Below are 24,489 nucleotides of genomic sequence, written 5' to 3'. Positions count from 1 at the left end.
GGGGTACTGGGGAGCAAGCGGATCCCCCTTGGCATCCTTTGCCCATGCTGTGCTCCCCCTCCCCACAACTCTGACAGCTTCCAGTGCAAAAAAAATTCCCACAATCCCAGTATCTGCCCTTCAAAATAAATAAATAAAGTAAAATAAATAAAGTAAATTAAATAAAATAAATACAATAAAGTAAAGTAAAATAAAATAAAATAAAATGCAAGCAGGGAGACTCCGCTGGAGAAAAAATACCCAACCCAGAAGCACCAGCAGCAGTGATTTCGGGTGAACGCCGAGCCTCGCACTCCCCCAAAAAACCTATTGCAGTCGGTGGGACAACTCGTGCGCTCGGAGCTGGGCTGGCCCGTGGTGCGAAAGGCGGATGCGTGTTACAGATGGCGAGAACGGGCCCGAGATCAATAAGAAAACCTGTGTTTTTCTATTCTACAGCCTCAGACAGCTTGAATTATTCATTTCCTTCGTAATCAGTGCCTGGATTTCGTACACGGGCTAGCTGTGTGCCTTGCCACTCAGCAACATCAACTGCTTCGTTTCTTAAACACGAGTTGGGTTTGGCACAGTCGCTTTATATAAAACGCATCTTGTAATGACTTAATTCACCTGTGTTGGTTTTCTTGCATGTCCGTGAGCTCGGAGCTACCGAGAGTCTCTTGAAATCAGGCTCATTTTCACGTGGCACCTCGCGAGGAGGATGCTCTGCCACGGCTGGAAGGGAGAGGGCATCCCCTCGGCACGGCCGGCTCATCACCCGCCGGGCACACCCCAGCCAAACCCACCCTTGTGAGACCAACCCTTCGCTGGCTTGAGTCCCCTCAGCATCACACAAGGCTTTTCCCACCAAATCCCCCATAAAACCACCCCACAAGGCTTTTACGTGCCTTTGACCATCAGCCACGAGAGCTAAATCGTTGCCCTGGCTTGTTGCTGACCCCTTAAATTCAGGGTTGTCTCCATTCGTCTTAAAGGCTGGGTGCCGCTCCGCATGCAAGGGCCCTTCTGATATTAGCATTTTTATTTCTTTACTATTAACATGCCAAACAGCATCTCCGCCTCCGTGATGGATGAGTCCATCCCTTGGACTTCGCCTCTTGAGGAGCACCCGTTTCTCTTCCCTGCAAAAAAGCATCTCTGCCACCATCACCTCTGCTACCTGGAATTCCCTCGTCCTTTTCCGAAGGGATGTGCCTGATGCCTCCGGGCTGTTAACGAACCTATCGATAGTGCTATAAATTTATAGCGTTGATTACCAAGTCTGATGTGACCTGCCGGTCCCCTACCCAAGAGGTGTAAGAGGTAAATAAGCCAAGACAGGCAGCTCAGACACTGGTTAATAATTCAGCCGGTCCTAACGATGTAGAATCATTGTGGGGGGATGCACGCATTCAATTTTAACAATGTTAAACAACAACCAACAACAAAAAAAAATAATCTCCAAAGCAATCTGGTCAAGAAAGAGGTAAAATCGCCCGTGGACCTGAGCGCACGCACCGACCACAAGCAGAAGACTTTGCCTGCCCCCTCCCAAGATTTTGCCTGGTCTGGAGCTCAAGATTTATTAATGGGGGAGGGGGGGGAGGGAAGAAACGCTTGGAAAAATCAGTTTTGAAGGACAAGAGCCTGCCCCAGGCGACGGCAGCAGCAAGGAGAGAACAGCAGCTCCAGACCCGCTACGTAGGGGAGAAGCCCAAGGCCGTCAGGGCTCCAGGTCGCACCTCCCAGCCGGTTCCCAGGTGCTCGGGAAGGACCTCGCAGCTCCTCGCCTGCCATCGGAAGGGCCATCTGTCACGGCCGTCACGCACCCAGAGGAACGGCTGAGGCTTGCTGAGCTCAGCTTCGAGCTCCTGCTTTCTCTTATGGAGCTGGGGGGAGGGAAAAATAGTGGGGGGAAAAAGGAAAAAAATGAGGAAAGCAGCTGCCCTCTGGCAGCTTTTCGGGTTTCTGTAGGATTCAACCTGGAGCTCTTGATGTTCTCCCTTCCCTTGCCAGCAACAGGATTTCCCCACGATTTTTTCGCCCCTCCGATATATTCCCCATCACCTCTGCTTCCCGATGGATCGCTTTCTGTCATCTCTCCGCCTGTGCTTTCCAAGCCAGAGCCTCTCACTGCAGCCCTGCTTTTCTCTTCTCCATCCACGTCACTTAAACCGAAGCAGCGCCTGAGCATCCCCGCCAGCCAGCTTATGTTATTTTTCCCTCTAAGACCCTTCTCTAAAGAGGCTCCAGCCACTTCCCAAAGCCCAGCCTGAAATAGCACGGACTGTGTGCTAACAGCAAATCTGCCGGCTGCTCTCACGCACCGGGAAGCGGCAGGGACGGGGATAAAGGCGTCATCCTCCTCGCAGCCACCTCTCGGGTCTGTCGCTCCCGTCACACTGGGTGAACCACAGCAGGTCTCCTCTCCTCCGGCTCCCAGGCAGCCCCCGGAGCTTGGCCCCAGCCTGCAGCCTTCAGGTGCCCCTCTACCCACCAAGGTTACCACGAGCAAGGTGACCACGCTCGCCGCAAAAGCACGGTCACAACTTTCATAGGATCACAGACTCATAGAACAATTTGGGTTGGAAGGGACCTTTAAAGGTCATCCAGTCCAGCCCCCCTGCCGTGGGCAGGGACATCTTCAACCAGATCAGGTTGCTCAGAGCCCCGTCCAACCTGACCTGGAATGTTCCCAGGGATGGGGCATCCACCACCTCTCTGGGCAACCCGTGCCATGTTTCATCACCCTTGTTGTAAAAAATTTCTTATATATAGTCTGAATCTCCCCTCTTTTAGGTTAAAACCATTCCCCCTTGTCCTGTCACAACAGGCCCTGCTAAAAGTCTGTCCCCATCTTTCATATAAGCCCCCTTTAAGCACTGAAAGGCTGCAATCAGGTCTCCCCGAAGCCTTCTCTTCTCCGGGCTGAACAGCCCCAACTCTCTCAGCCTGTCCTCACAGGAGGGGTGTTTCACCCCCCTGACCATTTTCGGGGCTCTATGCTCCAAATGCTCCGGCCATTCTGGTGCCGCGCTCTCCCCAAAAGCACAGGCCCCACCTTGCTTTGGTGAGTCCCAGCACCGCGCTCTCCCCAAAACCATACCCACAACCTCGCTTTAGCAACTCCCAGCACCCCACCCCCTCCCAAAGCGCGTCCACAACCCTGCTTTAGCAACTCCTGGTGCTGCGCTCCCCCCAAAAGCATGCCCACTCCTTCACTTTAGCAACTCCCAGCACCGCGCTCTCTCCAAAAGCACGTCCACAACCCTGCTTTAGCACTTCCCAGTGCTGCGCTCTCCCCACAAGCATGCCCACAACTTCAATTCAGCAATTCCCAGCACCGCGCTCTCCCCAGGAGCATGCCCACAACTTTGCTTTAGCAATTCCTGGTACCGTCATCTCCCCAAAAGCACAGGCCCCACCTTGCTTTGGCGAACCCCAGCACCTCACTCTCCCCAAAACCATACCCACAACCTCGCTTTAGCAACTCCCAGCACCCCACTCCCTCCCAAAGCACGTCCACAACCCTGCTTTAGCAATTCCCTGTGCCGTGCTTTCTCCAAGAGCCCAGGCACCACCTTCCCTTGTGCCAGCACCACGCTCTCCCCAAAAGCACATCCACAATCTTACTTTAGCAATTCCCAGTGCCATGCTCTCCCCAAAACCATACCCACAACCTCGCTTTAGCAACTCCCAGCACCCCACCCCCTCCCAAAGCACGTCCGCAACCCTCCTCCAGCCCTTCCCTGCCCACCCCCCCGCAACTCTGCCCCAGCCCCCCCCCGGCACCGCCTCGCTTCGCTGAGCTCCAACCCCGGTTCTTCCCCAGCCAGTAGCGCCGGGACGGGGCGGAGCGGGCGGGGAGGCCGTACGGCCTCCCCGCCCGCTCCGCCCCGTCCCGGCGCTCTCGCGAGGCGGCGGAGGATGGCGCGGGCGGGCGGCGGGAACCTGCCGTGGTACGACCGGGACCGGAGCGGGTGGCGGGGGGAAACGGCGGGCGCTGCGCCGGGCTGACCCCCCCGCCCCGCTCCCCGGTGCGCTCTCTCCGGTGCAGGGTGGAGAAGTACCGGCCGCAGGCGCTGTCGGAGCTGGTGTCTCACCGGGATATCCTCAGCACCGGTAAGTAACCCCCCCCCCCGCCCCGCAACACCACCGGGGGGTACTGGGCATCCCCCAACCCCGTTATCCCTTCTCCAGTGCAGCGGTTCATCAGTGAGGATCGGCTCCCACATCTTCTCCTCTATGGTCCTCCCGGTACCGGTAAGACCTCGACCATCCTGGCCTGCGCCAGGCAGCTCTACCGGGAGCGGGAGTTTGGCTCCATGGTGCTGGAGGTAAGTGGGGATGGGATGGGGGGGTGATGGTGGGGTCCCCCCCCACCCCTGGGTGCATCCTCGGGCAGGGATGCGGATCCACGCCGTCTCCCCCCAGCTCAACGCCTCCGATGACCGGGGTATCGACATCGTCCGAGGGCCCATCCTGAGCTTCGCCAGCACCAGGACCATCTTTAAGTAAGGGGCAGGTCTGCGCTTCCCAAAGCTCCCCATCCCTTTGTCATCTCGCCTCCGACACAGCCTGCCCCGGCGCTCAGCTTGGGAAGCGGGTTTGGGGGAGCTCCTGGGGTGGGAAGCGTGCCGGAGAGGATGGGAAGGAGTCAGGGGTGCCCTGCAAGCGGGGAGGATGAGGGTGGTAAGGATGAGTGATAAAGATGCTGGTCCAGAGGGGAAAGGAGGGCTCCCTGGGAGCGTTCGTGGGGGTCAGGCTGGGAATAAGCGTCCCCCACTCCCCCTTCTCCAGCACCAAGCCAGCAGCCGGGACCAAAGCCACCCCTTTTTTTCTCCCTTTTTAAGGAAAGGCTTCAAGCTCGTCATCCTGGATGAAGCCGACGCCATGACCCAGGATGCCCAGAACGCCCTGAGGCGAGGTAAGGGGCGCTGGGGACCCCACGCCGCTGGCACCCCTTCAGCCTTTCCCAGCCCGGTGCGGGGTGGGAGCCTGTGCCAGGCGGCAGGCGAGGACCAGCCTCTCCTCCCTCCTTTTTGCAGTGATCGAGAAGTTCACAGAAAACACCCGCTTTTGCCTCATCTGCAACTACCTCTCCAAGATCATCCCCGCCTTGCAGTCCCGCTGCACGCGCTTCCGCTTCGGCCCCCTCACCCCGGAGCTGATGGTGCCCCGGCTGCGGCACGTCATACAGGAGGAGGGGTGAGCCGGGGGCGGCACGGGACACGGGGGGCTCCGCAGCATCCTCCGCACCCCCTTTTTCCCCATTCCCCTACATGGGGAGGAGCAGCGGGCTTGGTTTCCTGCGGTTCTATTTCCCTCCGGCAGCGCTGGCTCCCTCTGCAGCCCCAGGTCTTGTTTTCCAGGGTGGATGTGACTGAGGATGGGATGAAGGCTCTGGTGACCCTCTCGAGCGGTGACATGCGCAGAGCCCTCAATATCTTGCAGGTACGGACTGTGGCCGTGGCCACTCTCCCCTCGTGTAAGCCGGCAGCAGTTGGCCCCATGCAGGCAGCTGCCCTGGAGGGGTCGGTGGAGGAAGGGCTGAGCTCTTCATCCCTCCTTCACCCTCCTCTTCCTCAGAGCACCACCATGGCTTTCGGGAAGGTGACGGAGGAGAACGTCTACACCTGCACGGGCCACCCCCTCAAGTCTGACATCGCCAACATCCTCGACTGGATGCTGAACCAGGACTTTTCCACCGCCTATCGCAGTATCCTTTTTCCTCTGCTGGCCCTGGGGTTTAATCCCTGCTGCTATAAATCCTCCTCTTTGCCAGGGCTTCCCATCCTGTGACCTCCTGCTCCGGCTGGGCTGGGTGCTGCTCACTGGGGGTTGTTGCGGGGATGAGGAGCGGGATCTCGCAGGGAAAGGTCTGGGAGACAGTCCTTCACTCGCTCTCATCTCAGAAATCATGGAGCTGAAGACGCTGAAGGGCTTGGCCCTGCAGGACATCCTCACCGAGATCCATCTGTTCGTGCACAGAGGTAGGGGCTGGCGGGGCCGGCTCCTGGCTGACCCCGGGAGGGCCAACCGCCCCCCCAGCCCGCACTGACGCACGCCGTCTCCTTCTCTCCGCAGTCGATTTCCCACCCTCGGTCCGCATTCAGCTGCTGATCAAAATGGCAGACATCGAGTAAGTGTCCGCTCACTCCCGCTCCTTGCCCCAAAACACCCCGGCTGGGGGGCTGCCAGCGCGCCCACCCCACGGGGGTCACCGCTACCACGCTCTGCCGCGTCCTGGCAGCCAGTGGGCACCGCTGGCAGACACCCGCAGCCCCTGTGCATCCGTCCCTGCCGCGTAAACCTGCCAGCGCTGCGCTTGGCTTGCTCCGTCCCAGCCAGGGCTGTCGCTTTGTCAGGACGCAGATGGTGGCGTAAACACCCGAACCTGCCCTTGCCCCCTGCTCCAGGTACCGGCTGGCTGCTGGGACCAGTGAAAAGATTCAGCTGAGCTCCCTCATCGCGGCTTTCCAAGTCACCAGGGACCTGATCGTGGCCGAAGCCTGAGTCCTGCTGGGTGGATCCTTGCTTGCAAAGCCGGATCTCGCAGAAGCTGGAAGGGATCATCGGCCCCATGCCCGGAGCTGCTCCCTGCCGCTTTCCGTTTCCTTTTTACAAGCCTTGAGCCCGCAGCCGGGGTGCCAGAGTCGAGCAGCGTTGTTTCTAAGCTTCACCAGGAAGTACAGATGCCTCTAAAGCCCAGCAGGTTGCACTTGTCTTTTCTTTTTCCCTCCTGTACAGCAAGGAGCAAAGGGAGGTGGCTGAGCCTCACCCCCTGCCCCTGCCCCATTGCAAAGGCGTCGCACCCACGCAGGCTGAAGTCCGGCTGCTGTCACCTCCCTTGCAGGGCAGAGCTGCCCCGGGAGCTCGCGCGCTGAGCAGTACAACCGTGGCTTGTGCCACCCCGTCGCTCACGCAGCCGAGCGGGGCAGCCGTGCACAGCAAGCTGCGCGGGGACAGTGCGGTTTCTCGCAGTGACGTCCCCTTGTTGGGGGAATGCAGTTGTGGGTGACACCTGTACGGGTTAGGGAAACACCAGCTTTCTGGGTTCAGCTGCTTGCGAGGGAAAACATCCCGCGGAGCAGTTTAGAGGAGACATTCCCCGTCTTCTCCATCAGCTGGGGTGCACAGACCGAGCCCTCCAGCACGCAGGGGGCTCACAGCACGTGCTGCCGCTCCCGAGACCAGCTCAGCTGGAGGGAGACAAGCACACGAGGCTGAAGCACACAAGCGTCTGGATTCTGGGCTGCTGGAGTGCCGAGCTCCAGCGAGGAGAGAAAGCAATGGAGGAACGGGAGCTGGAGGCTGTGTGAAGCCCCGTGTCCCACCTTCACGGTGGACTGATGCTCCCCAGCACCCACCGCTGAACACTTACTGGTCTGCTGCACTTCAGAGCCGAGCGAGCACTCGCTGCCGCCCCGACAGCCGCAGCAGGAGGGTTGGAGGCCCTGGGCCCCAGCCCGCTGGCGCCTGCCCTGCCAGGTATCCCCCAGGTCACCTCTACGAGCCAAGAGGAAAGCCGTGAGGAATAATTTTTTATTCTGTCATCACTGTCGTCGAGTCCGCAGAAACCTGCTCGGGTTTGTCCAGCTCGCGGCCAGACCAGGAGAGCGGCAGAGCCCGCACTCCTCCGGGAACTCAGCTACAGTACCAGCCGGTCCCGGTGAGGGTCGGTTTTGTCGGGGACGGTTGTAGCCCCGTATTCGTACGAACGACAAAAGCTCTGCTCAGACTGCGGCTGCGAACCTTCAACCCACAACATTGCACTTGGAAGCAAAAGCACCTGACCCAAAACTTGCAGATAGCAGGGGGACAGGGGGACCTGTGTCCCCTGCGGGGCCACCGCAGCTGTGCCCCTTGCCCTCTGCATGCATTTTTGCTGGGTTCTAGTATTATTACACCGAAAAATCCCTTCACATTCACAGACACAGCCCCAAAACAAGGGGAGTAGCAATCCTCCTGCCCCATGGCTCACGAATTAGCGAGACGCCGTTGCTGCGGTGCCTCCTCTGACCCAGGCCGAGCCCCGCCGCCGGGCAGAGGGCTCTTCACCTCCGTGCCTCCACTTTCCGTGCTGCCTTAAAAGGTCCGGTAAGTGAGGAATTCCTTCAGCTTCCTGGGAATGGGGAGCGCGAGGACCTGGTACGTCGTCAGGAAGGTGCGCAGCGCTTTGCGACACAAGTGCTTTAGTGACGAGAGGACCCTTGGAGCGGTCCAGAATTGGACGTGGCCATCTCTGGTCCTGCAACGGGACCCAAACAAGCCGTGAGCACAGGACAGGGTGACACAAGAAAACTCAATTACCCCCAAATATCCCGAGCTTGCAGCGACCACGCGTTCCCCAGCCCAGGAAACCAGTCTGCACCCCCGGGGAAGCCCAGAATTTGCTGAGCAGACCCAGAGCTGCAGGAGGAGGGAGCAGCCACGTGTTTCTCCGCTCTCTTCTCCCGCGTACGCACCCTGTGGCAATGAAACCGCCGTGTGGAAAGTACATGCAGCAAAGGCCGTTGGTCATGGGAGCAAACGCAACCGGAGACCGCAGCTCCAACGCCCAGATCCTCAGGAGCCTAAGGAGAAAGGGAGGGGACACGATGCCAGGCCCACATCCACGCAGTGCCTGCAGCTAAAATAAAGCCTCTGGGTTCACCTGAATGCATGCAAACTCTGGAGTAGGATTTTCTTCCCATGGGCTTAGAGCATCCCAGGAGTGTCACAACACGGCAGCAAGGCAGGAGGCACTGTCCCCTGTAGAGCTGAGCTGGATGCAGACAGAGCTAGTGACTGTGCTGAGGGGCACAGCGAGGGCGGCACAGCACGCAGAGGACACGGGCCCCGGCTCATCGCTCAGAGGGGGACAGGGCCCTGACCTTGCTACCCCTCGCCGCAGCCAAGCGGCCGTGTCCCGGGCAGCCTGCCCCTTCCCCTTACGCCGGGCATTGGTGGGGACCTGGCATGCGAGGTCTGCTCCCCGCTGGCACGTCCTGAGCTCCTGGTTCGTTTTGGTGGTGTCCTCCTGGGACCCTCTTCCCACTGGAGGTCCCCAAGGGGGTTCACTCACCTGTCGTCCGCCACCGTGGCCAGGTAGAGGCCCTCAGGAGAGAAGCAGACAGAGCGCAGGGAGCTGGTGTGGACTTCGCTGCTGTAGTCCACCGCCGAGTGCAAGGGGACGTGGCTGCAGGTGGGGAGAAGAAGCCCAGCCTCAGCCCCAGGCTGCCGTGAGCCCCATCCCCAGCGTTCTGGGGCTGGCCAAGGGGCCAAAGCCGGCAAGTAAGAGCCCTCCTTCGGCTGCTGGAGACAGGGGAAAGGTGCTGGCTGTGCCCCACTAGAAGGGAAGGCCACGCTCAGCCCCAACAAACCCCCACGGCATTGCTCTGTCCCCCTTCCACGGTCCCTCACCGGCCCCCCAGCTCCATACCGCAGCGTCCTCAGCTGCTCCCCGGTGTAGGGGTCCCACATGATGACACAGGCGTCGTAGGAAGCAGTGACGAGGAGCGCCGAGTCCGGCGAGAAGTCGCACGACACCACGCTGCTCTGGTGCCCCTCCAGCCTCCGGATGAGGGTGTAGGACCGCATGCTCCACAGCAGCGCCTGCGGGACACGGGCAGGGGCTGAGGCTGGGAGCATCCCTGGGGTGGGAACGGAGGATAAGCATCTCCCCCTTGGGGTTTAAGGCACATGAGCTCTGGTCCCAGCTCCTCCACGCAGAATCGGAACAGCCAAGGAGTGAGGGTGGCTCTGGCCTGGACCCTTCTCATAGCGGGGCTTCTCGCATGGGGGGGACACGGAGGGCCGAGGGGAGCACTGGATTCAGCAGGGCACGGGATGGCTCCCATCCTGCAGGACTCACCGACTTCTCTCCGGCAGCGGAGCAGAGCATGCTGCAGTCCGGGGAGATGGAGCAGCAGTAGACCCACTGCACGTGGCCCGACAGCACCTGGACCTGCCGCCCTGGGGACGGCAGACACGCGAGTCACGAGAGGGGAGCACGAGAGGCAGCGCTGGGCCCTGCCCCTGCTCTCCCCTCCCTTTCCCGAGAGGGGATGCATGTGGGGCTGGGGGGTTCCCCTGGGCAGATCCCAAGCTCTGTCTACTTGCAACCGCCTCCTGCACCTCCCAGGCCCCACCTGGCTCTGCTCCGTGTCGCAGGACTCTCCCTTCTGCCTTGAATACTGTCCCCAAAGATCCTCTCCCACCATCTCCCCTACCGAGGCGGGTTTCTCCCCCCTCTTCCGCAGCAGAGCCCAGCCTCAGCCAGGGGTGACCTAGCACCGGGGACAACCCTGCACGCTCCTACCATCTCTGCTCAGGTCCCAGACGCGCAAAGTCTTGTCCCGCGAGGCCGACACAAGGATGGGGCTTCCATTGGGGGCAAAGCTCAGGTCTCTGACGACGTCCTGGTGTCCCAAGAGGCTGAAGAGGAGGTGTCCTGCGGAGAGGAGCCGTGCCCACCGTCATCCCTCCATGGGGAACGAGGCAGTGCCCCTCACGCACAGGCAGCCCCGCTTGGGACAGGGCAGGGGCTCCCGCTCATCCCGGGGACGTATTTGGGGAAGGATGGAGACGGAATCTCCTTCCAAGGGGGAGCAAGGGGAGAGACACCAGCCTGAAGCCACGACTGCGCCCGCTGTCGGCGAGGGCCGCTCACCTGTCTGCACCTCCCAGACCTTGATCTGCCCGTCGTTGAGCCCGGTGGCCAGGATCAGGCAGGGAAGACCCAGGGCGCAGGCGGGGTCCGTCTCCCCCGCCTCTGCCGCCGGCCAGGCGCTGAAGGCCAGGCCCCACACGATCTGGCCGCACTCCAGCGTCTTCTCCTTGGCCACCCCTCGGCTCCTTGCCTCCGCTTTGCTGCCGCGGTTCTTGCGCTCCGAGGTTTTGCAGCTGCTGAGAGAAAAGAGGGACGCACGTTTATCCCCGGGGCAGCCTGGCCCCCCAGGATCCCCCACCCCGGGGCTCCATCCAGCCGCCCCCCACACTCACAGCTCGGCCTCCTCCAGGGGCCAGGGGATCAGCTTGACCACGCAGTGTCCCTGCGACCAGGCGAACCAGGCGCCGTCGGGGGAGAAGGCCACGCTCCAGGTCTCGCAGCTGGATTTCCAGTCGTAGCGCTGGGGACGGCCCGGCTTCAGCTCCGCCAGCAGCACCGGCTCCTCTGGGCGGCGGGACGGCCACGTTACCCCCCGGCCTGGGCCTCACCCCGCTCCTCCCGCCCTCCCCGCGGGGACAGGGGGTCCCGGAGGAGGGGGTACCCGCGTCCCCGGCCCCCCGCGGAGCCCGGCCGCCGCTCGCCGCCCCGCCTCACCTCCGTTCGGCTTCATGGCGGCTCCGCGGCCCGCCCGGCCCGGCCCCGCCGCCTCCGCCCGGCCACGGCAAGGCCCCGCCGGGCCGGGCGCGGCCTCCGCGGGCCCAGGCCCAGGCCCAGGCCCAGGCCCAGGCCCAGGGTGGCGGTAGCGGCGGCGGCGGCGGCGCGGTGAGAGGAGCCCCGCTGCCGCCGCCTCCTCCTCCTCCTCCGGCGGCGGCACCGCCCCGCCGCGGCCCGGCCGGGGCCTGGGCCTGGGCAACGGCAGCCGGGGGGCACCGGGGTGCTGCGGGGGGGAAGGTGCCCGGGGAGGGACCCCCGCCGCCAGCGTCCCCTTGCCGGGGGCTTCTCGGGGCTGGCTGCCCGGGGACGGGGACGGGGGGCGCGGGGGGAGCAGAGCGCGGAGCCCCGGGCAGGAGAAGCGGCGGCAGGGGCTCCGCTCCCCCGCCGGCCCCCGCGAGTCCCCCGCGCCGGGGCTCTGCCGCTTCCCGAGCCACGGGGGCAGCGGGAGGGACGCGGGCACAAGGCACCCGGGGAACAGGTCGGACAGCAAACAAGGCACCGAGCCCAGGCCGGCGCCCCGTCCCCCCGGGTGCTGTGGGGCTGGCGGCAGGGGGGGCCTGGCCTCCGGGCTGGGGCGCAGGTGGTTGTCAAGCCCCAAGGGGCACTGCAGGGACCCAGCGCCCACACGGTGACACCCCCCCGCGGTGACACCCCCCCTGGGACCCAGCACCCACACGGTGACACCCCCCCGCGGTGACACCCCCCCGCAGTGACACCGCCCCTGGGACCCAGCACCCACACGGTGACACCCCCCCGCAGTGACACCCCCCCTGGGACCCAGCACCCACACAGTGACACCCCCCTGGCAGTGGCACCCCCAGGGACCCAGCACCTGCACAGTGACACCCCCCTGGGACCCAGCACCCACACGGTGACACCCCCCCGCAGTGACACCCCCCCTGGGACCCAGCACCCACACGGTGACACCCCCCCGCAGTGACACCCCCCCTGGGACCCAGCACCCACACAGTGACACCCCCCTGGCAGTGGCACCCCCAGGGACCCAGCACCTGCACAGTGACACCCCCCTGGGACCCAGCACCCACACGGTGACACCCCCCCGCAGTGACACCCCCCCTGGGACCCAGCACCCACACGGTGACACCCCCCCGCAGTGACACCCCCCCTGGGACCCAGCACCCACACAGTGACACCCCCCTGGCAGTGGCACCCCCAGGGACCCAGCACCTGCACAGTGACACCCCCCTGGGACCCAGCACCCATATGGTGACACCCCACTAGCAGTGACCCCCCCCAAGGACACAGCACCCACACGGTGACACCCCCTGGCAGTGGACCCCCTGGGACCCAGCACCCACACGATGACACCCCCTGACAGTGGCACCCCCAGGGACCCAACACCCACATGGTGACACCCTCCTGGCAGTGGCACCTCCGGGGACCCTGCACCCACATGGTGACACCCCCCCGGCAGTGACCCCCTCAGGGACCCAGCACCCACATGGTGACACCTCCCCGGCAGTGACCCCCCCCAGGGACCCAGCACCCACATGGTGACAATCACCCCACCAGTGGCTCCCTCAGGACCCAGCACCCACATGGTGACACCCCCCCCGGCAGTGACCAACCCCCAGGGACCGAGCACCCACACAGTGGCACCCCCTGACAGTGGCACCCCCAGGGACCCAGAACCCACATGGTGACACCCCCCCGGCAGTGACGCCCCCCCCAGGAACCCAGCACCCATACGGTGACACCTCCTGGCAGTGACCCCTCCAGGGACCCAGCACCCACATGGTGACATGCCCCTGGCAATGGCACCTCCGGGGACCCAGCATCCACATGGTGACATGCCCCTGGCAGTGGCACCTCCGGGGACCCAGCACCCACATGGTGACATGCCCCTGGCAATGGCACCTCCGGGGACCCAGCACCCACATGGTGACATGCCCCTGGCAGTGGCACCTCCGGGGACCCAGCACCCACATGGTGACATGCCCCTGGCAATGGCACCTCCGGGGACCCAGCACCCACATGGTGACATGCCCCTGGCAGTGGCACCTCCGGGGACCCAGCACCCACATGGTGACATGCCCCTGGCAATGGCACCTCCGGGGACCCAGCACCCACATGGTGAAACCCCCCGGCAGTGGCACCCCCAGGGATCCAGCACCTGCACAGTGACACCCTCCCGGGATCCAACACTCACACAGAGCCCCCGCCAGCAGCAGCACCCCAAGGACCCAGCACCCACACAGTGACACCCCCCCCCCGCAGTGACCCCCCGGGGACCCAGCACCCACGCAGTGACCCCCTCCCTGGCAGCAGCACCCCAAGGACCCAGCACCCACTCGGTGACGCCCGTCCTGGCAGTACCTACGGTGAGTCACTGCAGGAGACATCTGGCCAGCCCACCCCCGCACCCCCCCAAATTCACCCTCCCTCCACCCCCCCCAGGGCCCCCCGCTGTGCCTGGCAGTGGGGGGGCCACACACCAACAGGGCAGTGGGGACAGGGGGGTCCTCACCCCCACTGCTCATCCCCCTTCATCCCCGCCTAGCTTGGGGTCCCCGGTGGGGAAAAGCCGGGGCGCGGGGAGTGGGGGGATCCGGGGAGCATCGCGGTGCTGCACCCGCTGGAGTCTCCCTGGTCTGGCTCAGGGTGTCCCCCGCAAGGGGCAGGGGGCACCCAGGGTGGGGGACAAGGTCCCATGGGGGTCTCGGGGACCCTCCAAGCCGCCTGCTTCCTCCACTGCATCCCCACCCCGAGACCAACGCTCATGCCAGGCTCCCCATGGCACCCACCGCCACTTCGGGGTCCGGGCAGAGCCCCCCCCAGCCTGGGGACAGTCCCTTGTGCCACTCAGGTGTGATGGGACAGAAGCTGCCCCCCGCCCTGAGGAGCCAGCGCTCTGCGATGGCCCTGTGCCTCAGTTTCCCCATTGCTAGAACAAGGGGGGGGCCTTTGCCCACGCCGGTGGCTGCTGGTACACAGGGGGGAGCCCCACGGCGAGCTGCTCGTCCGCTGGGCCGGTGGGCACGCTGCCAGCCCACCCGAGCTCGCCCGCCGCCGCGTGCCCGCGCGCTCCGGCTCGCTTGCTCTCGCCCGCTGCTCCGGCGCAGGTGGGGAGCGAAGCAGCGAGAAAAACAACCGAGAAGAGGAAAAAGGAAGAAGCGACAGCGAGAAGCGGTCGAGGAGGAGGAGGAGGCCGGTGGCGGCAGCCCCACCGGCCGTGCGGGGGATTCGGGGCACCCCGGGGCACCCACCGCTGAGCCCCCCATGGACTCCTAGGCGCCCGCCCCGAAGTTCGCCGGCATGGCCAAAACCACCTCCCTGCACTGCCGGGTGGTGGAGGGGAAGGACCTGCCCGCCAAGGACGTGTGAGTGGCTTGGGGGGGTCTCAGCCCCCCCCCAATTTCCCCTGGCCCCCCACCCTGGGAGATATGGCGGCGGGGGGGCTGGGTGCCCTGGGTGCTCTGCTCTCCCTGCGGTTTTGGGGGTCCCTGCTTGCACCCATGCTGGCAGGGACCCATTGCCCCAAATGGGGGGTTTGGGGGTGGCAGGGGGCTGCCAGCACCCTCAGCCCCACTCCCCGCAGGAGGTGTATGAGCCCCCCAACCCCTTGGGCATCCCCTTGCTGCCCCTCAGCACAGGTGGGCACAGGGGTCCCCCCAACGCTGTGGGTAGCATGGGGGGGCAGAGCCCCGGCACCCCCACAAATCTGCGGGGCATCCGTGCCCTCGGGGGGGGGTACTGCGGGGGACAGGGAGACCCCCTGCCTGCTCCTTGCCCCGCGGATCCACCTCGGCGGAGCTGGCAGCCCGGGGCTCCTCCGGATGTGCCAGCCTGGCACCGCCAGCCGCTCCCAGGGCCGGGCAGCCGGGGACGGCTGTGGGCAGCGGGGCCTCCCTGCCTCAGTTTCCCCACCTGGCAGGGCTCATGGTGCCACGCTGCGTGCCTCACTTGGGGGGTCTGGGCACAGCGGGGCGATCTGGACCCACCAGCATGGGGGTGAGGTGGCCGGTGCCGCTCCCTCCCCCCCCAAATCCAGCTTGGGGCTGTCCTGGGGCTGCGGAGGGGCTCGGGGTGACCCGCTCTCATCCGGGCTCTCGAGGGGGACGGGAGCTGTCACCCCCACAGGGCGCTGCTGGGCTTTGCCTGCCTGTCCCTGCCAGACCTGCCGGGCCGTGGGCTTTGCTCTGCCAGGAGCCGCTGAGACACCCCTGGGGAATTAACAACGCCGTTCGTTAGCCAGCACGCAACATCGCCCGGGCTCCCAGCGAGCGGTGCTGAGCCCCCAGCCTCAGCCAGGACCTTACCGTCCCCCAGTCTGTGGCTGGGGCAGAGGCTGGGGTCACCTCCCTTGCCCCACCCGGGGTCTGGCCCCTTGCTGGAGCACCTCCCATAATCCCCTGCCTCCAGCAGCTGGGGATTTGGGGCTCCAGCATCGCCCCGGGCACACTGCCCCAGGCTGGCATCCCTGGGTGCAGGTAAAGGAGCGGGGAAGGGGCTTTGCAGGGACCAGGTGGAAGAGCTCTGGATCCGGCCCTCGTCCCCTCCATCCCGTCCTCCCCGCGGAAGGGGTTAAGCCTGGGAAGGGCCCTGGGCCGGGCTGGTGTCACCCTGACACCGTGGGTTGCCACAGAAACTGGGGCTCGGCTGTGCCGCTGGCAAGAGACCGGTACCCACGGGTGGGGGGCACGGGGACGCAAGGCGACGGCTCGGGGCAGCCCGCGGCGGGGGCCGGGTGTTGTCCCCATCTCGGTGTTGTCCCCATCTCGGTGTCAGTTGCGGGGCCGGGCTGAGACCGGGCAACTCATCTCACCCCCCGGGGCTGGCACTTCACTGGTGGGGTTTGACGTGATGCTCGGATCCAGCTCCCTGAGCCCCCCCAGCAGCAGCCCCTGAGGACTGGGGGGACCCCCCAGGTGGGGGGCTGACCCCCCGCACCCACATCCCCTGCCCAGGTCCGGCTCCAGCGATCCCTACTGCCTGGTCAAGGTGGACAACGAGGTGGTGGCCAGGTAGGGGGGACACCGTGCCACCCCGGGGAGGGGACACGCGGGGACGGGCGCTCTCCCTGGGGGTGCAGCCACCTCTCCCATCACGGGCAGGACGGCCACGGTGTGGAAGAGCCTGAACCCTTTTTGGGGGGAGGAATACACCCTGCGCCTGCCCCGCGGCTTCCGCAGCCTCGCCGTCTACGTGCTGGATGAAGACACCATCGGGTAGGGGGGACAACAGGGGCACGGGTGGGCACCAGCCACCCGTGAGGAACCCCCCTGTGGGGTGGCATGTCCCCACCGGCGGCCTCAGTGTCTCTGCCCTCGCAGGCAGGATGACGTTATCGGGAAGGTCTCGCTCAGCCGCCAGCAAATCTCGGCTGAGCCACGGGGTGAGTGGGGGGCACGGTGGGGGGCTGAGGGGGGTGGCGGAGCCCATCCCCATGCCTCAGGGTGCCCACCCTGTCCCTCTCGGCAGGTGTTGACAGCTGGCTCAGCCTGGCGCCCGTGGACCCCGACGAGGAGGTGCAAGGCGAGATCCACCTGGAGCTGCGGGTCCCCGAGCAGGGCCACCCGCGGGTGCTGCGCTGCCACCTCATCGAGGCCAGGTAGTGGGGGGCTGGCGGGGCACGACGGGGGCGCAGCCATCCCGGGGTCTTATTTTCAGCTGGGGGGGTCTGGGTGGCAGGAGGAGGGGAGGTGATGGGGACAGTTGTGGCACGGGGCTCATCCTCCCCCCTCAGCACCGGGAAGAGCCCTCGCTGTGTCCTGCTTGGGGACATTGATGATGCCAACCCACGTGTCACGATGCTGTGGGGTCTCAGCAGGGAATGCGCTGCCTCAGACACTGCCAGCCCTGCTCGGGACGAGGACACGGGGACGAGGGGCAGAGCTGGGTGGCCCAGGGGGCCATGGGCTACCTGGGGATGGTCCCCATCAGACCAGCTGGTTCTCGTGCCGGGTTTCTCCCCTTTGGTTTCAAAATTGGGGGAAACTGAGGCACGCCCCAGGCTGCCCCCGCTTTGCTCTGGTGTGTGTGCGTGTGTGCACGTGTGTGCACGTGTGTCTGCATGTATGTGCGCGTGTGCCCACACACACACGGCTGCCAGACGGCAGGCTGCTGGCAGCGGAGCAGGCAGCAGAGGCAGCATCCCGCTGCCATGGCAACCGAAGCGGGTACCAAGGCAACAGGATGGCCATGGGGACAGCCAGGAGGGACAGCGGAGCCCCCCCACTGTGCCATTTGGCCCCCAGGGACTGGGGGAGGAGGGGGTTCAGAGCACGGGGGAATGGGGACCCACTCTCACCAGCATCCCTCCAGCACCCGCAGGCTGCCCCATGGGTGCCCAGTGTGCCCAGGCAAGCCGGGGGAAAGGGGGGCACAGGGGTGCAGGGACAGTGCTGGCGGGGATGGACCCCCTGCACCCCCCAGTGACCCCCACCTCCCCGCAGGGACCTGGCCCCCCGGGACCTCTCGGGCACCTCGGACCCCTTCGCTCGGGTGTCGTGCTGCGGGCACACCTTGGAGACAGCCGTGAGTCGGGGTGCTGTGTGCGGGGACCCAGAGATTTGGGCACCTCGTCCCCCGCAGCCACCGGTCCCTGTCCCCGGCAGGTGATTAAGAAAACCCGTTTCCCGCACTGGGACGAGGTGCTGGAGTTCGAGCTGGCGGAGGGCGAGCCGGGGGAGGCCGTGCTGAGCGTGGAGGTGTGGGACTGGGACATCGTGGGCAAGAACGACTTCTTGGGACGGGTGAGGACCTCGGGGCACGCTGGCACAGGGCAGAACCCTGGGGGCACCTCCGCACCCCCAGCCCCTCCCCATGCTCGGGGTCTGGGTGACCATGGGTCAGGACCCATGGGGATGGGGATGGGGGCAGGGGTATGTGCACCCGCTGAGCCGCATCCAGACCCCCTGTCCTGGGCTCTCCCGTGAGGAGGGGTCCCCGCTGGCGGGGGAAGCGAGGTGCAGCACAGGGTGCTGGTGCCTGCTCCCCCTTTACTCAAACCCTGCCTCCGGCCCCCCAGCTCGAGATCCCCCTGGACACCATCGGCACAGACCCCGCCAAGGGCTGGTTCCAGCTCCTGCCCTTCCCCAGCACCGCCGAGGACCATGGGTGAGTGCAGGCAGCAGGGCCAGGCAGCTGCCTGCACCCTACATGAGCAGCTCCCCAGGCTGTGCCCAGGGCAGCACGGGGTGGCCCCCCCATCCCGACCGGGAGGGAGCCGGGGTGATGAGGGCGGTGGGTGCAGGATCCTGCCGAGCCCCCCCGTGTCGTTGCAGGGGGCAGCTGGGCGCCCTGCGGCTGGCGGTGCGGCTGGAGGAGGACAGGGTCCTGCCCCCCCCCTACTACCAGCCCCTCATCCAGCTCCTCACCGAGCCCATCCTCTGCCCGGGCCAGGTGGGTGCTGTGGGGTGGGGGGACCCTCGGGGAGCACCCCAGCACGGGGGTCTCACCGTGCCCACCCTGCCCTCCCCACAGCCCCCCGCCGGCACGGCCCTGGCCATCCTGGAGGAGGTGACCTCGGGGGAGAGCCGGCAGGACGTGGCCACTAAGCTGGTGAAGATCTTCTTGGGGCAGGGGCTGGCCGTGCCCCTCCTGGACTATCTCATTGCCCACGAGCTGGCCAGGACCAGTAAGTGCCAGGGCCGGGGGCACCACCTCCACCCCCCCAGATGGGAAACTGGGTTGCCAGGGTCATCCCTTGGGGAGAAGAGTGGGGCCACCAAGGGGGAGGCAGGAAAGGTGCCACGTGTCCCTGGGGTCGGGCATCGCCCAGTGCCCACCTCGCCATGGCCTCTGTGCTCTTCCAGCGGACCCCAACACCCTCTTCCGCTCCAACTCGCTGGCCTCCAAGTCCATGGAGCAGTTCATGAAGGTGAGCGTGGGAGGGGACACCGGCCGGGTCCCCGCTGCGCCCTCCCGTGATGGCATCGGGGCACAGAGCTGGGCAGGGCATCTGGGAACAGTTTGGGGACAACGATGGTGACTTCCCATCCCTTGCAGGTGGTGGGGCTGCCCTACCTGCATGAGGTCCTGAAGCCCGTGGTGAATCGCATCTTTGAGGAGAAGAAGTACGTGGAGCTGGACCCTGGCAAGATGGAGCTGAGCCGCAGCAGGTGAGTGCGGGGGGACGGCTGGGGCGCACATGGCGCCTGGCACGTCCCAAGCCACCCCCATCCCGGTGTCCCCTGCGAGAGGGGGTCACCCATTGCTGTTGAGCCTGTGGGTCACCTCGATGGCTTTTGGCCAACTTGGGGTGGCCCGTTCCTGGGCAGTGGGTGCCCCCTGACCCGGCAGCGTCCCTGCAGGAGGATCTCCTTCAAGGGGTCCCTGTCGGAGGCACGGGTGCGGGAGAGCAGCCTGGAGCTGCTGAAGGGCTACCTGGGGGACATCGTCGACGCCATCGTGGGCTCAGTGGAAAAATGTCCCCTCCTCATGAGGGTGGCCTTCAAGCAGCTCCGCAGGCGGGTGGAGGAGCGGTTCCCCTCGCCGCAGCACGAGGTGGGGCGGGCGGCGGGGCCAGGGCTGGGGGTCTGCACACCGCCGGGACCACCGCCCCCAGCCCTGAGCTGTCCCTGTCCCCGGCCCCGGCCAGGAGGTGCGGTACTTCTCCATCAGCGGGTTTCTCTTCCTCCGCTTCTTCGCCCCCGCCGTCCTCACCCCGAAGCTCTTCAGCCTCCGGGAGCAGCACGCCAACCCCCGCACCGGCCGCACGCTCCTGCTGCTCGCCAAGGTGCGGGGAGCCCGGGGAGGGACGGGGAGCCCCGGGAGGGATGGGGACGCTGGGGAAGGATGGGGACCTTGGGGAGGGATGGGGACCTTGCGGAGGGATGGGGACCTTGGGGAAGGATGGGGAGCACAGGGAGGGATGGGGACCCTTGGGGAGGGATGGGGACCCTTGGGAAGGGATGGGGAGCATGGGAAGGGATGGGATCCCCAGAAAGGGATGGGGAGCCCGGGGAGGGATGGGGACCTGGGGCAGGGATGGGGACCCTGGGGAAGGATGGGGACCTTAGGGAGGGATGGGGACCCTGGGAAGGGATGGGGAGCACGGGGAGGGATGGGGCCCCAGAAAGGGATGGGGACCATTGGGGAGGGATGGGGTCCACTGGAAGAGATGGGGACCTGGGGGAAAAGTTGGGGACCTTGGGGAGGGATGGAGACCCCAGGGAGGGACGGGGAACCTGGGGAAGGGCAGGGACCCTGGGGAGGGATGGGGACCCTGGGAAGAGATGAGGACCTGGGGGAAGGACAGGGACCCTGGGGAGGGGTGGGGACCCTGGGGAGGGATGGGGAGCCCAGGGAGAGATCGGGACTCCAGAGAGGGACCCCAGAAAGGGCAGACATCAGGGAGGGATGCTGACCCTGTGGAGAGATGGTGACCCATAAGGGGTGGGGATGCCAGGGAGGGATGGGGATGATGGGGACCCCAGAAAGGCAAGGAGACCCTGGGGAGGGATAGGGACGCAGGGGAGGGACGGGAATCCCAGAGGAGGGACAGGGACCCAGGGGAGGGACGGGGACCCCAGGGAATGATGGGGACCCCAAGGAAGCCATTCCTGTCCCCCTGCTACATGCCACGGGCTGGTTCCTTCCCACGCCACTCGAGGTCACCCCTGCCCGTCACCGGGCCGTGCCACCACGCCTCGGGGACAGCACAGGAGCCGGCCTGGGGCAGTGGCTGGGTCCCATCACCCCCTGGGCTGCTCCGCTTTTCCACTTTCCTCCCCAATTCCCAAGCCCCCGGGGTGCAGGGGAGCAGCCAGAGGGGGGATCCCCCCCCCCGCAGCCCCCACGCCATGCGGGGTTCGGCAGCGTGAGCCCTTCCTGGCACGGGGCAGGCGCTGCAGAGCATTGGCAACCTGGGGCTGCAGCTGGGGCAGGGCAAGGAGCCGTGGATGGCTCCGCTGCACGCCGTCCTGCTGCCCAGCGTCACCCGCGTCAAAGCCTTCCTGGATGGCCTGGTCACGGTGGAGAGCACCGAGGGTGAGAGGGCACGCCAGGCACCGCGCGGGCACGGGGGGCACCGCTGGTGCTGGGTCCGGTCGTGCCAGCACCCAACACGGTGGGGTGGCATCGTCCCTGCTGTCCTCCGCATCCTGGGAGCATCCCCGGGGAGGGGACCCGCTAGGTGCCACGTGGATGCGGTCAGGATGGCCGGGGACGGGCATCTTCGGGCTGGGGGAGGTGGCGGCACTTGGGGTGACACTGCTGCCTCCCTGCCCGGCCGTGCCGCAGCCACAGCGGGCGAGGGGCCGGTGCCACCAGCACTTCTCTGCCCCTCGGCCACCATCAAGGAGGGGTACCTGCACACCCGCACGGCGGGGGGGCCCGTCCTGCTGCCCCGCTTCACCTTCAAGAAGAGGTACTTCTGGCTCAGCAGCGAGGCCCTGACTTACTCCAAGTCCCCCGAGTGGCAGGTGGGTGCTGCTCGCGACCCCCACCCTGTCTTGGGTGCCTGGGGCGGGGGGGAGACATGGGTGCAGTGAGATGAGGTGTTTTGGGGTCCCCAGGTGCGCTGCTCCATCCCCGTGCCGCAGATGCGGGTGGTGGAGCGGGTGGACGAGGGCACCTTCCAGCACCCCCACGTCATGCAGGTCGTGGCGCAGGATGGCGCCGGGCAGCTCCACACCACCTACATCCAGTGTAAGGTGCGTGCCCCCCCACCCTGCCCCGCACACCCAGGAACCCCCTGCCCCAGCACCCCGCAAGCCTCTTTCCCCAGCACCCAGCCATGGGGCACCCCCCGGTCCCATAGGGACAATGGGAATGGTCCTGGTCCCAGATCCAGCTATACCGAGGCACCGGCTCTACTGGGAACACTGGGGTGCCCAGCCCTGGCTGTACTGGGGTCAAGGGGGTATCTGGGCCCTGGCTATACTGGAAAAATTGGCTGGAGTTACTGGGGTACCAGCTCTGGGGTACTGGGATCAGTGGGGTATCCAGCCATATCTGTACTGGGGTCACTGGGGTACCAGCCCTGTCTGTACTGGGGTCACTGTGGTACCCTGGCTCCCGCAGTGCCATCTCCCCACCAGGTCCTACCTGGACAGCTTTGCCACCAAACTGTCACTCCCGGTCACCTGGCCCTGGTGCCCACCGCCATCCCCAGTGCCCACCCCTGCCGGGGACCCCGTCAGCATCACCCATGCCCACCTCCTCCTTGCCGGCGGTGCCCAGGGCAGGGTGCCCATGGGTGCCTGGCGGGGTGCCACCCTCCCTCCCTGTCCCCGCAGAGCGGCCAGGAGCTGTGGCAGTGGCTCTGGGCGGTGCGGCAGGCCAGCAGTGCCAACGAGGCCATGCTGCCCACCTGCCACCCGGGCACCTTCCGCGCCGGCCGCTGGACCTGCTGCCTGCAGCCTGCCTGCACCGGTAAGGCCAGCAGGCAGCATAGGGTGGGGGTTCCCCTGGGCAGGGGGTGCGGGGGTCCCCCAACACCCCCACTGCGGCTGTTGTTGGCAGCGCCTGGGTGCAGCCGGACCCACAGCACCGTGGTGCTGGGCGAGTGGAGCGACCCCCTGGACCCCGCGGCGGCGGCGCAGACCCTCTACGGGCACCTCCGGCGAGCAGGGGCCCGGTTGCGGTGAGGCTGGGGGGGCCTGGCCCACGGCGCAGGGGTCCCGGGGGACCCCAGGTGCTGGTGGGCAGGGTGGGAGCGTGCTGAGGGTCCCTCTCCTGCAGGGCGGCGGGGGCCGAGCGTCCCGAGGGCAGCGCGGTGTCCGAGCCCCCCTGCCCGGGGCAGGCAGGTACGGGCAGCCCTGCTGCGGGGTGGGGGCGTGGGGGGGACCCTGCACCCTGGGGTGCTGCCTGGGGCGGCCCCTGCGGGGGGCCACTGGCACACGCAGGCACATACGCACACGCTGATGCACACTTGCATCTGCATGCACACACGTGCACACACGTGCACACGCATGCACACGCTTGCACAGTCATGCACACTCATGCACACGCTTGCACACGCTTGTACACGCATGCACGACACGCTTGCACACGCATGCACACGTATACACACACATGCACACGCTTGCACACGCTTGCACACGCATGCACACCCCCCCCCCAGCACTCAGCTGGTCCCCTCCACCAGGGGACAGCAAATACACGCGGCCGCGGACACACGGACACAGGGACACACGCCCAGCTGGATGCGCTCGCCCAGACACACGCCCACCACGCGTGCGCGCACACGGATAGGCACGCCCGGGCGCGCACTGATGCACACGCGGGTGCGTGCGTGGGTACACCCATACCCACCCACACACAGAGCTTCAGACACGCGCACCCCTGCACACGCACACCCGGACACACCCACGCCCCCCATAAACATCCACCCATCCCCACGCACACTCCGCACACCCCCATACACACTCCCCATGCGCCCACCCACCCTCAGCAGTGCCTGTCCGTGTCCGTGGGGCACTGGGGGGTGGGGGAAATGGGGGCGTAGGGTGGGACGTGTGGGGACGGATGAAGGGTATTGGGACCGGCTGGGACGGGGGGACACGAGAGGACGGGGTGGGACATAGTGGGATGGGGGCGGTGGTCCGTGGGTGGGTGCCGCGGGTGGGTGCCGGAGATGGGTGTCAAGGGTGGGTGCCGGGAGTGGGTACCGGGGATAGGTGCTGGAGGTGGGTGCTGGGGCGGTGCTGGGCATGGGTGACGAGGGCGTACCCCGGATGGGTACCGGGGGTGTACCGCGAGTGGGTGCCGGGGATGAATGCCGCGGGTGGGTGCCGGGGGGGGTCGGTGCCGGGCGCTGACCCTGCCGGGGGGCGCAGGCGGGCCCGTCGGGGGGCGGTTGCAGGCGGTGCTGCGGGACCTGGACATCGCCCACGACGCCTTCGCCCGCCGGGACGGCGCCCCGGGGTCGCCCCCGAGCCCCCCCCCGGCACCGAGCCCACCCCCGGTACCGAGCCCCCCCGCGGCCCCGGCGCCCGCTACTTGAATGGCGGCGGCTGGGACTACACCTCCCAGCATGCCCCGCGCCCCCGGCGCCCAGCCCGGCCTGCCCGCGCCGCGGGGCCTGCTGGGAGCTGTAGTCCCCGCCACCCGCCCCCCTCCCGCTGCCCCCCACCTCTCCCCTCTCGGTGAGGGCCTCATCCCACTCGGGGCCCATGTCCCGCGGGGGATGCCCGTGAGCGGGGACAGCGGGGCTGGGCTCCCCCCAGCACACG

General features: G+C 66.2%; 3 protein-coding genes and 1 long non-coding RNA gene across 8 annotated transcripts; 2 read left to right on the top strand and 2 right to left on the bottom strand.

Moving 5' to 3' along the window:
- Positions 1-1,009: 1,009 nt before the first annotated feature.
- LOC142090017 (uncharacterized) lies at positions 1,010-2,718 on the bottom strand. The gene is made up of 2 exons (XR_012676384.1): positions 2,307-2,718; positions 1,010-1,868 (listed from the first exon to the last, which is right to left on the bottom strand). It is a non-coding gene; the product is annotated as an uncharacterized LOC142090017 (long non-coding RNA).
- Positions 2,719-3,891: 1,173 nt separating this feature from the next.
- Positions 3,892-7,163, top strand: RFC5 (replication factor C subunit 5). The gene is made up of 11 exons (XM_075167238.1): positions 3,892-3,938; positions 4,037-4,101; positions 4,180-4,316; positions 4,414-4,493; positions 4,833-4,906; positions 5,028-5,187; positions 5,352-5,433; positions 5,569-5,698; positions 5,895-5,972; positions 6,067-6,121; positions 6,399-7,163. Exons 1-11 carry the CDS (start codon positions 3,907-3,909, stop codon positions 6,493-6,495), a joined length of 990 nt encoding a protein of 329 aa, XP_075023339.1. The 5' UTR covers positions 3,892-3,906; the 3' UTR covers positions 6,496-7,163.
- Positions 7,164-7,510: 347 nt separating this feature from the next.
- WSB2 (WD repeat and SOCS box containing 2) lies at positions 7,511-11,391 on the bottom strand. 5 transcript variants are annotated; one of them, XR_012676383.1, is made up of 9 exons: positions 11,288-11,391; positions 10,966-11,137; positions 10,634-10,869; positions 10,283-10,414; positions 9,836-9,936; positions 9,404-9,576; positions 9,047-9,160; positions 8,448-8,746; positions 7,511-8,230 (listed from the first exon to the last, which is right to left on the bottom strand). XR_012676383.1 is itself a non-coding variant. In XM_075167233.1 (9 exons), exons 1-9 carry the CDS (start codon positions 11,301-11,303, stop codon positions 8,068-8,070), a joined length of 1,215 nt encoding a protein of 404 aa, XP_075023334.1. In that variant the 5' UTR covers positions 11,304-11,386; the 3' UTR covers positions 7,511-8,067. The 5 variants fall into 5 exon arrangements, 4 of the variants coding, with proteins under 4 accessions (XP_075023334.1, XP_075023335.1, XP_075023336.1 ...); XM_075167233.1 differs by having other exon boundaries at positions 8,448-8,555; positions 11,288-11,386; XM_075167234.1 differs by having other exon boundaries at positions 8,448-8,555; positions 10,634-10,866; positions 11,288-11,386.
- A 3,121-nt stretch (positions 11,392-14,512) lies between these two features.
- Positions 14,513-24,260, top strand: RASAL1 (RAS protein activator like 1). Its single transcript, XM_075168158.1, has 21 exons — positions 14,513-14,688; positions 16,276-16,332; positions 16,423-16,536; positions 16,642-16,703; positions 16,790-16,919; positions 17,764-17,845; positions 17,926-18,063; positions 18,339-18,427; positions 18,595-18,712; positions 18,794-18,947; positions 19,126-19,190; positions 19,319-19,431; positions 19,624-19,816; positions 19,911-20,048; positions 21,157-21,301; positions 21,560-21,735; positions 21,829-21,966; positions 22,552-22,687; positions 22,778-22,898; positions 22,997-23,061; positions 24,094-24,260. Exons 1-21 carry the CDS (start codon positions 14,624-14,626, stop codon positions 24,258-24,260), a joined length of 2,466 nt encoding a protein of 821 aa, XP_075024259.1. The 5' UTR covers positions 14,513-14,623.
- Positions 24,261-24,489: the final 229 nt, after the last annotated feature.

Source organism: Calonectris borealis, chromosome 18, assembly GCF_964195595.1.
Source record: "Calonectris borealis chromosome 18, bCalBor7.hap1.2, whole genome shotgun sequence".
NCBI classification, from domain to species: Eukaryota; Metazoa; Chordata; class Aves; order Procellariiformes; family Procellariidae; genus Calonectris; species Calonectris borealis.
The sequence above is the reverse complement of the archived record's forward strand: the minus strand, read 5'-3'. Positions and strand labels throughout refer to the sequence as shown.

Coding starts and splice junctions, on each gene's coding strand:
- RFC5 (XM_075167238.1), top strand. CDS start 3,907: ATGGCGCGGGCGGGCGGCGGGAACCTGCCGTG. Junction 5,434..5,568: donor GAGCCCTCAATATCTTGCAG/GTACGGACTGTG, acceptor CCTCTTCCTCAG/AGCACCACCATGGCTTTCGG. Junction 6,122..6,398: donor ATCAAAATGGCAGACATCGA/GTAAGTGTCCGC, acceptor CCCCTGCTCCAG/GTACCGGCTGGCTGCTGGGA.
- RASAL1 (XM_075168158.1), top strand. CDS start 14,624: ATGGCCAAAACCACCTCCCTGCACTGCCGGGTGGTGGAGGGGAAGGAC. Junction 21,302..21,559: donor CACGGTGGAGAGCACCGAGG/GTGAGAGGGCAC, acceptor CCGCAGCCACAG/CGGGCGAGGGGCCGGTGCCA. Junction 23,062..24,093: donor CCCCTGCCCGGGGCAGGCAG/GTACGGGCAGCC, acceptor CGGGGGGCGCAG/GCGGGCCCGTCGGGGGGCGG.
- WSB2 (XM_075167233.1), bottom strand. Junction 9,937..10,282: donor CTGGGACCTGAGCAGAGATG/GTAGGAGCGTGC, acceptor TGCCGTCCCCAG/GGCGGCAGGTCCAGGTGCTG. Junction 8,556..9,046: donor GCCACGGTGGCGGACGACAG/GTGAGTGAACCC, acceptor CTTTCTCCTTAG/GCTCCTGAGGATCTGGGCGT.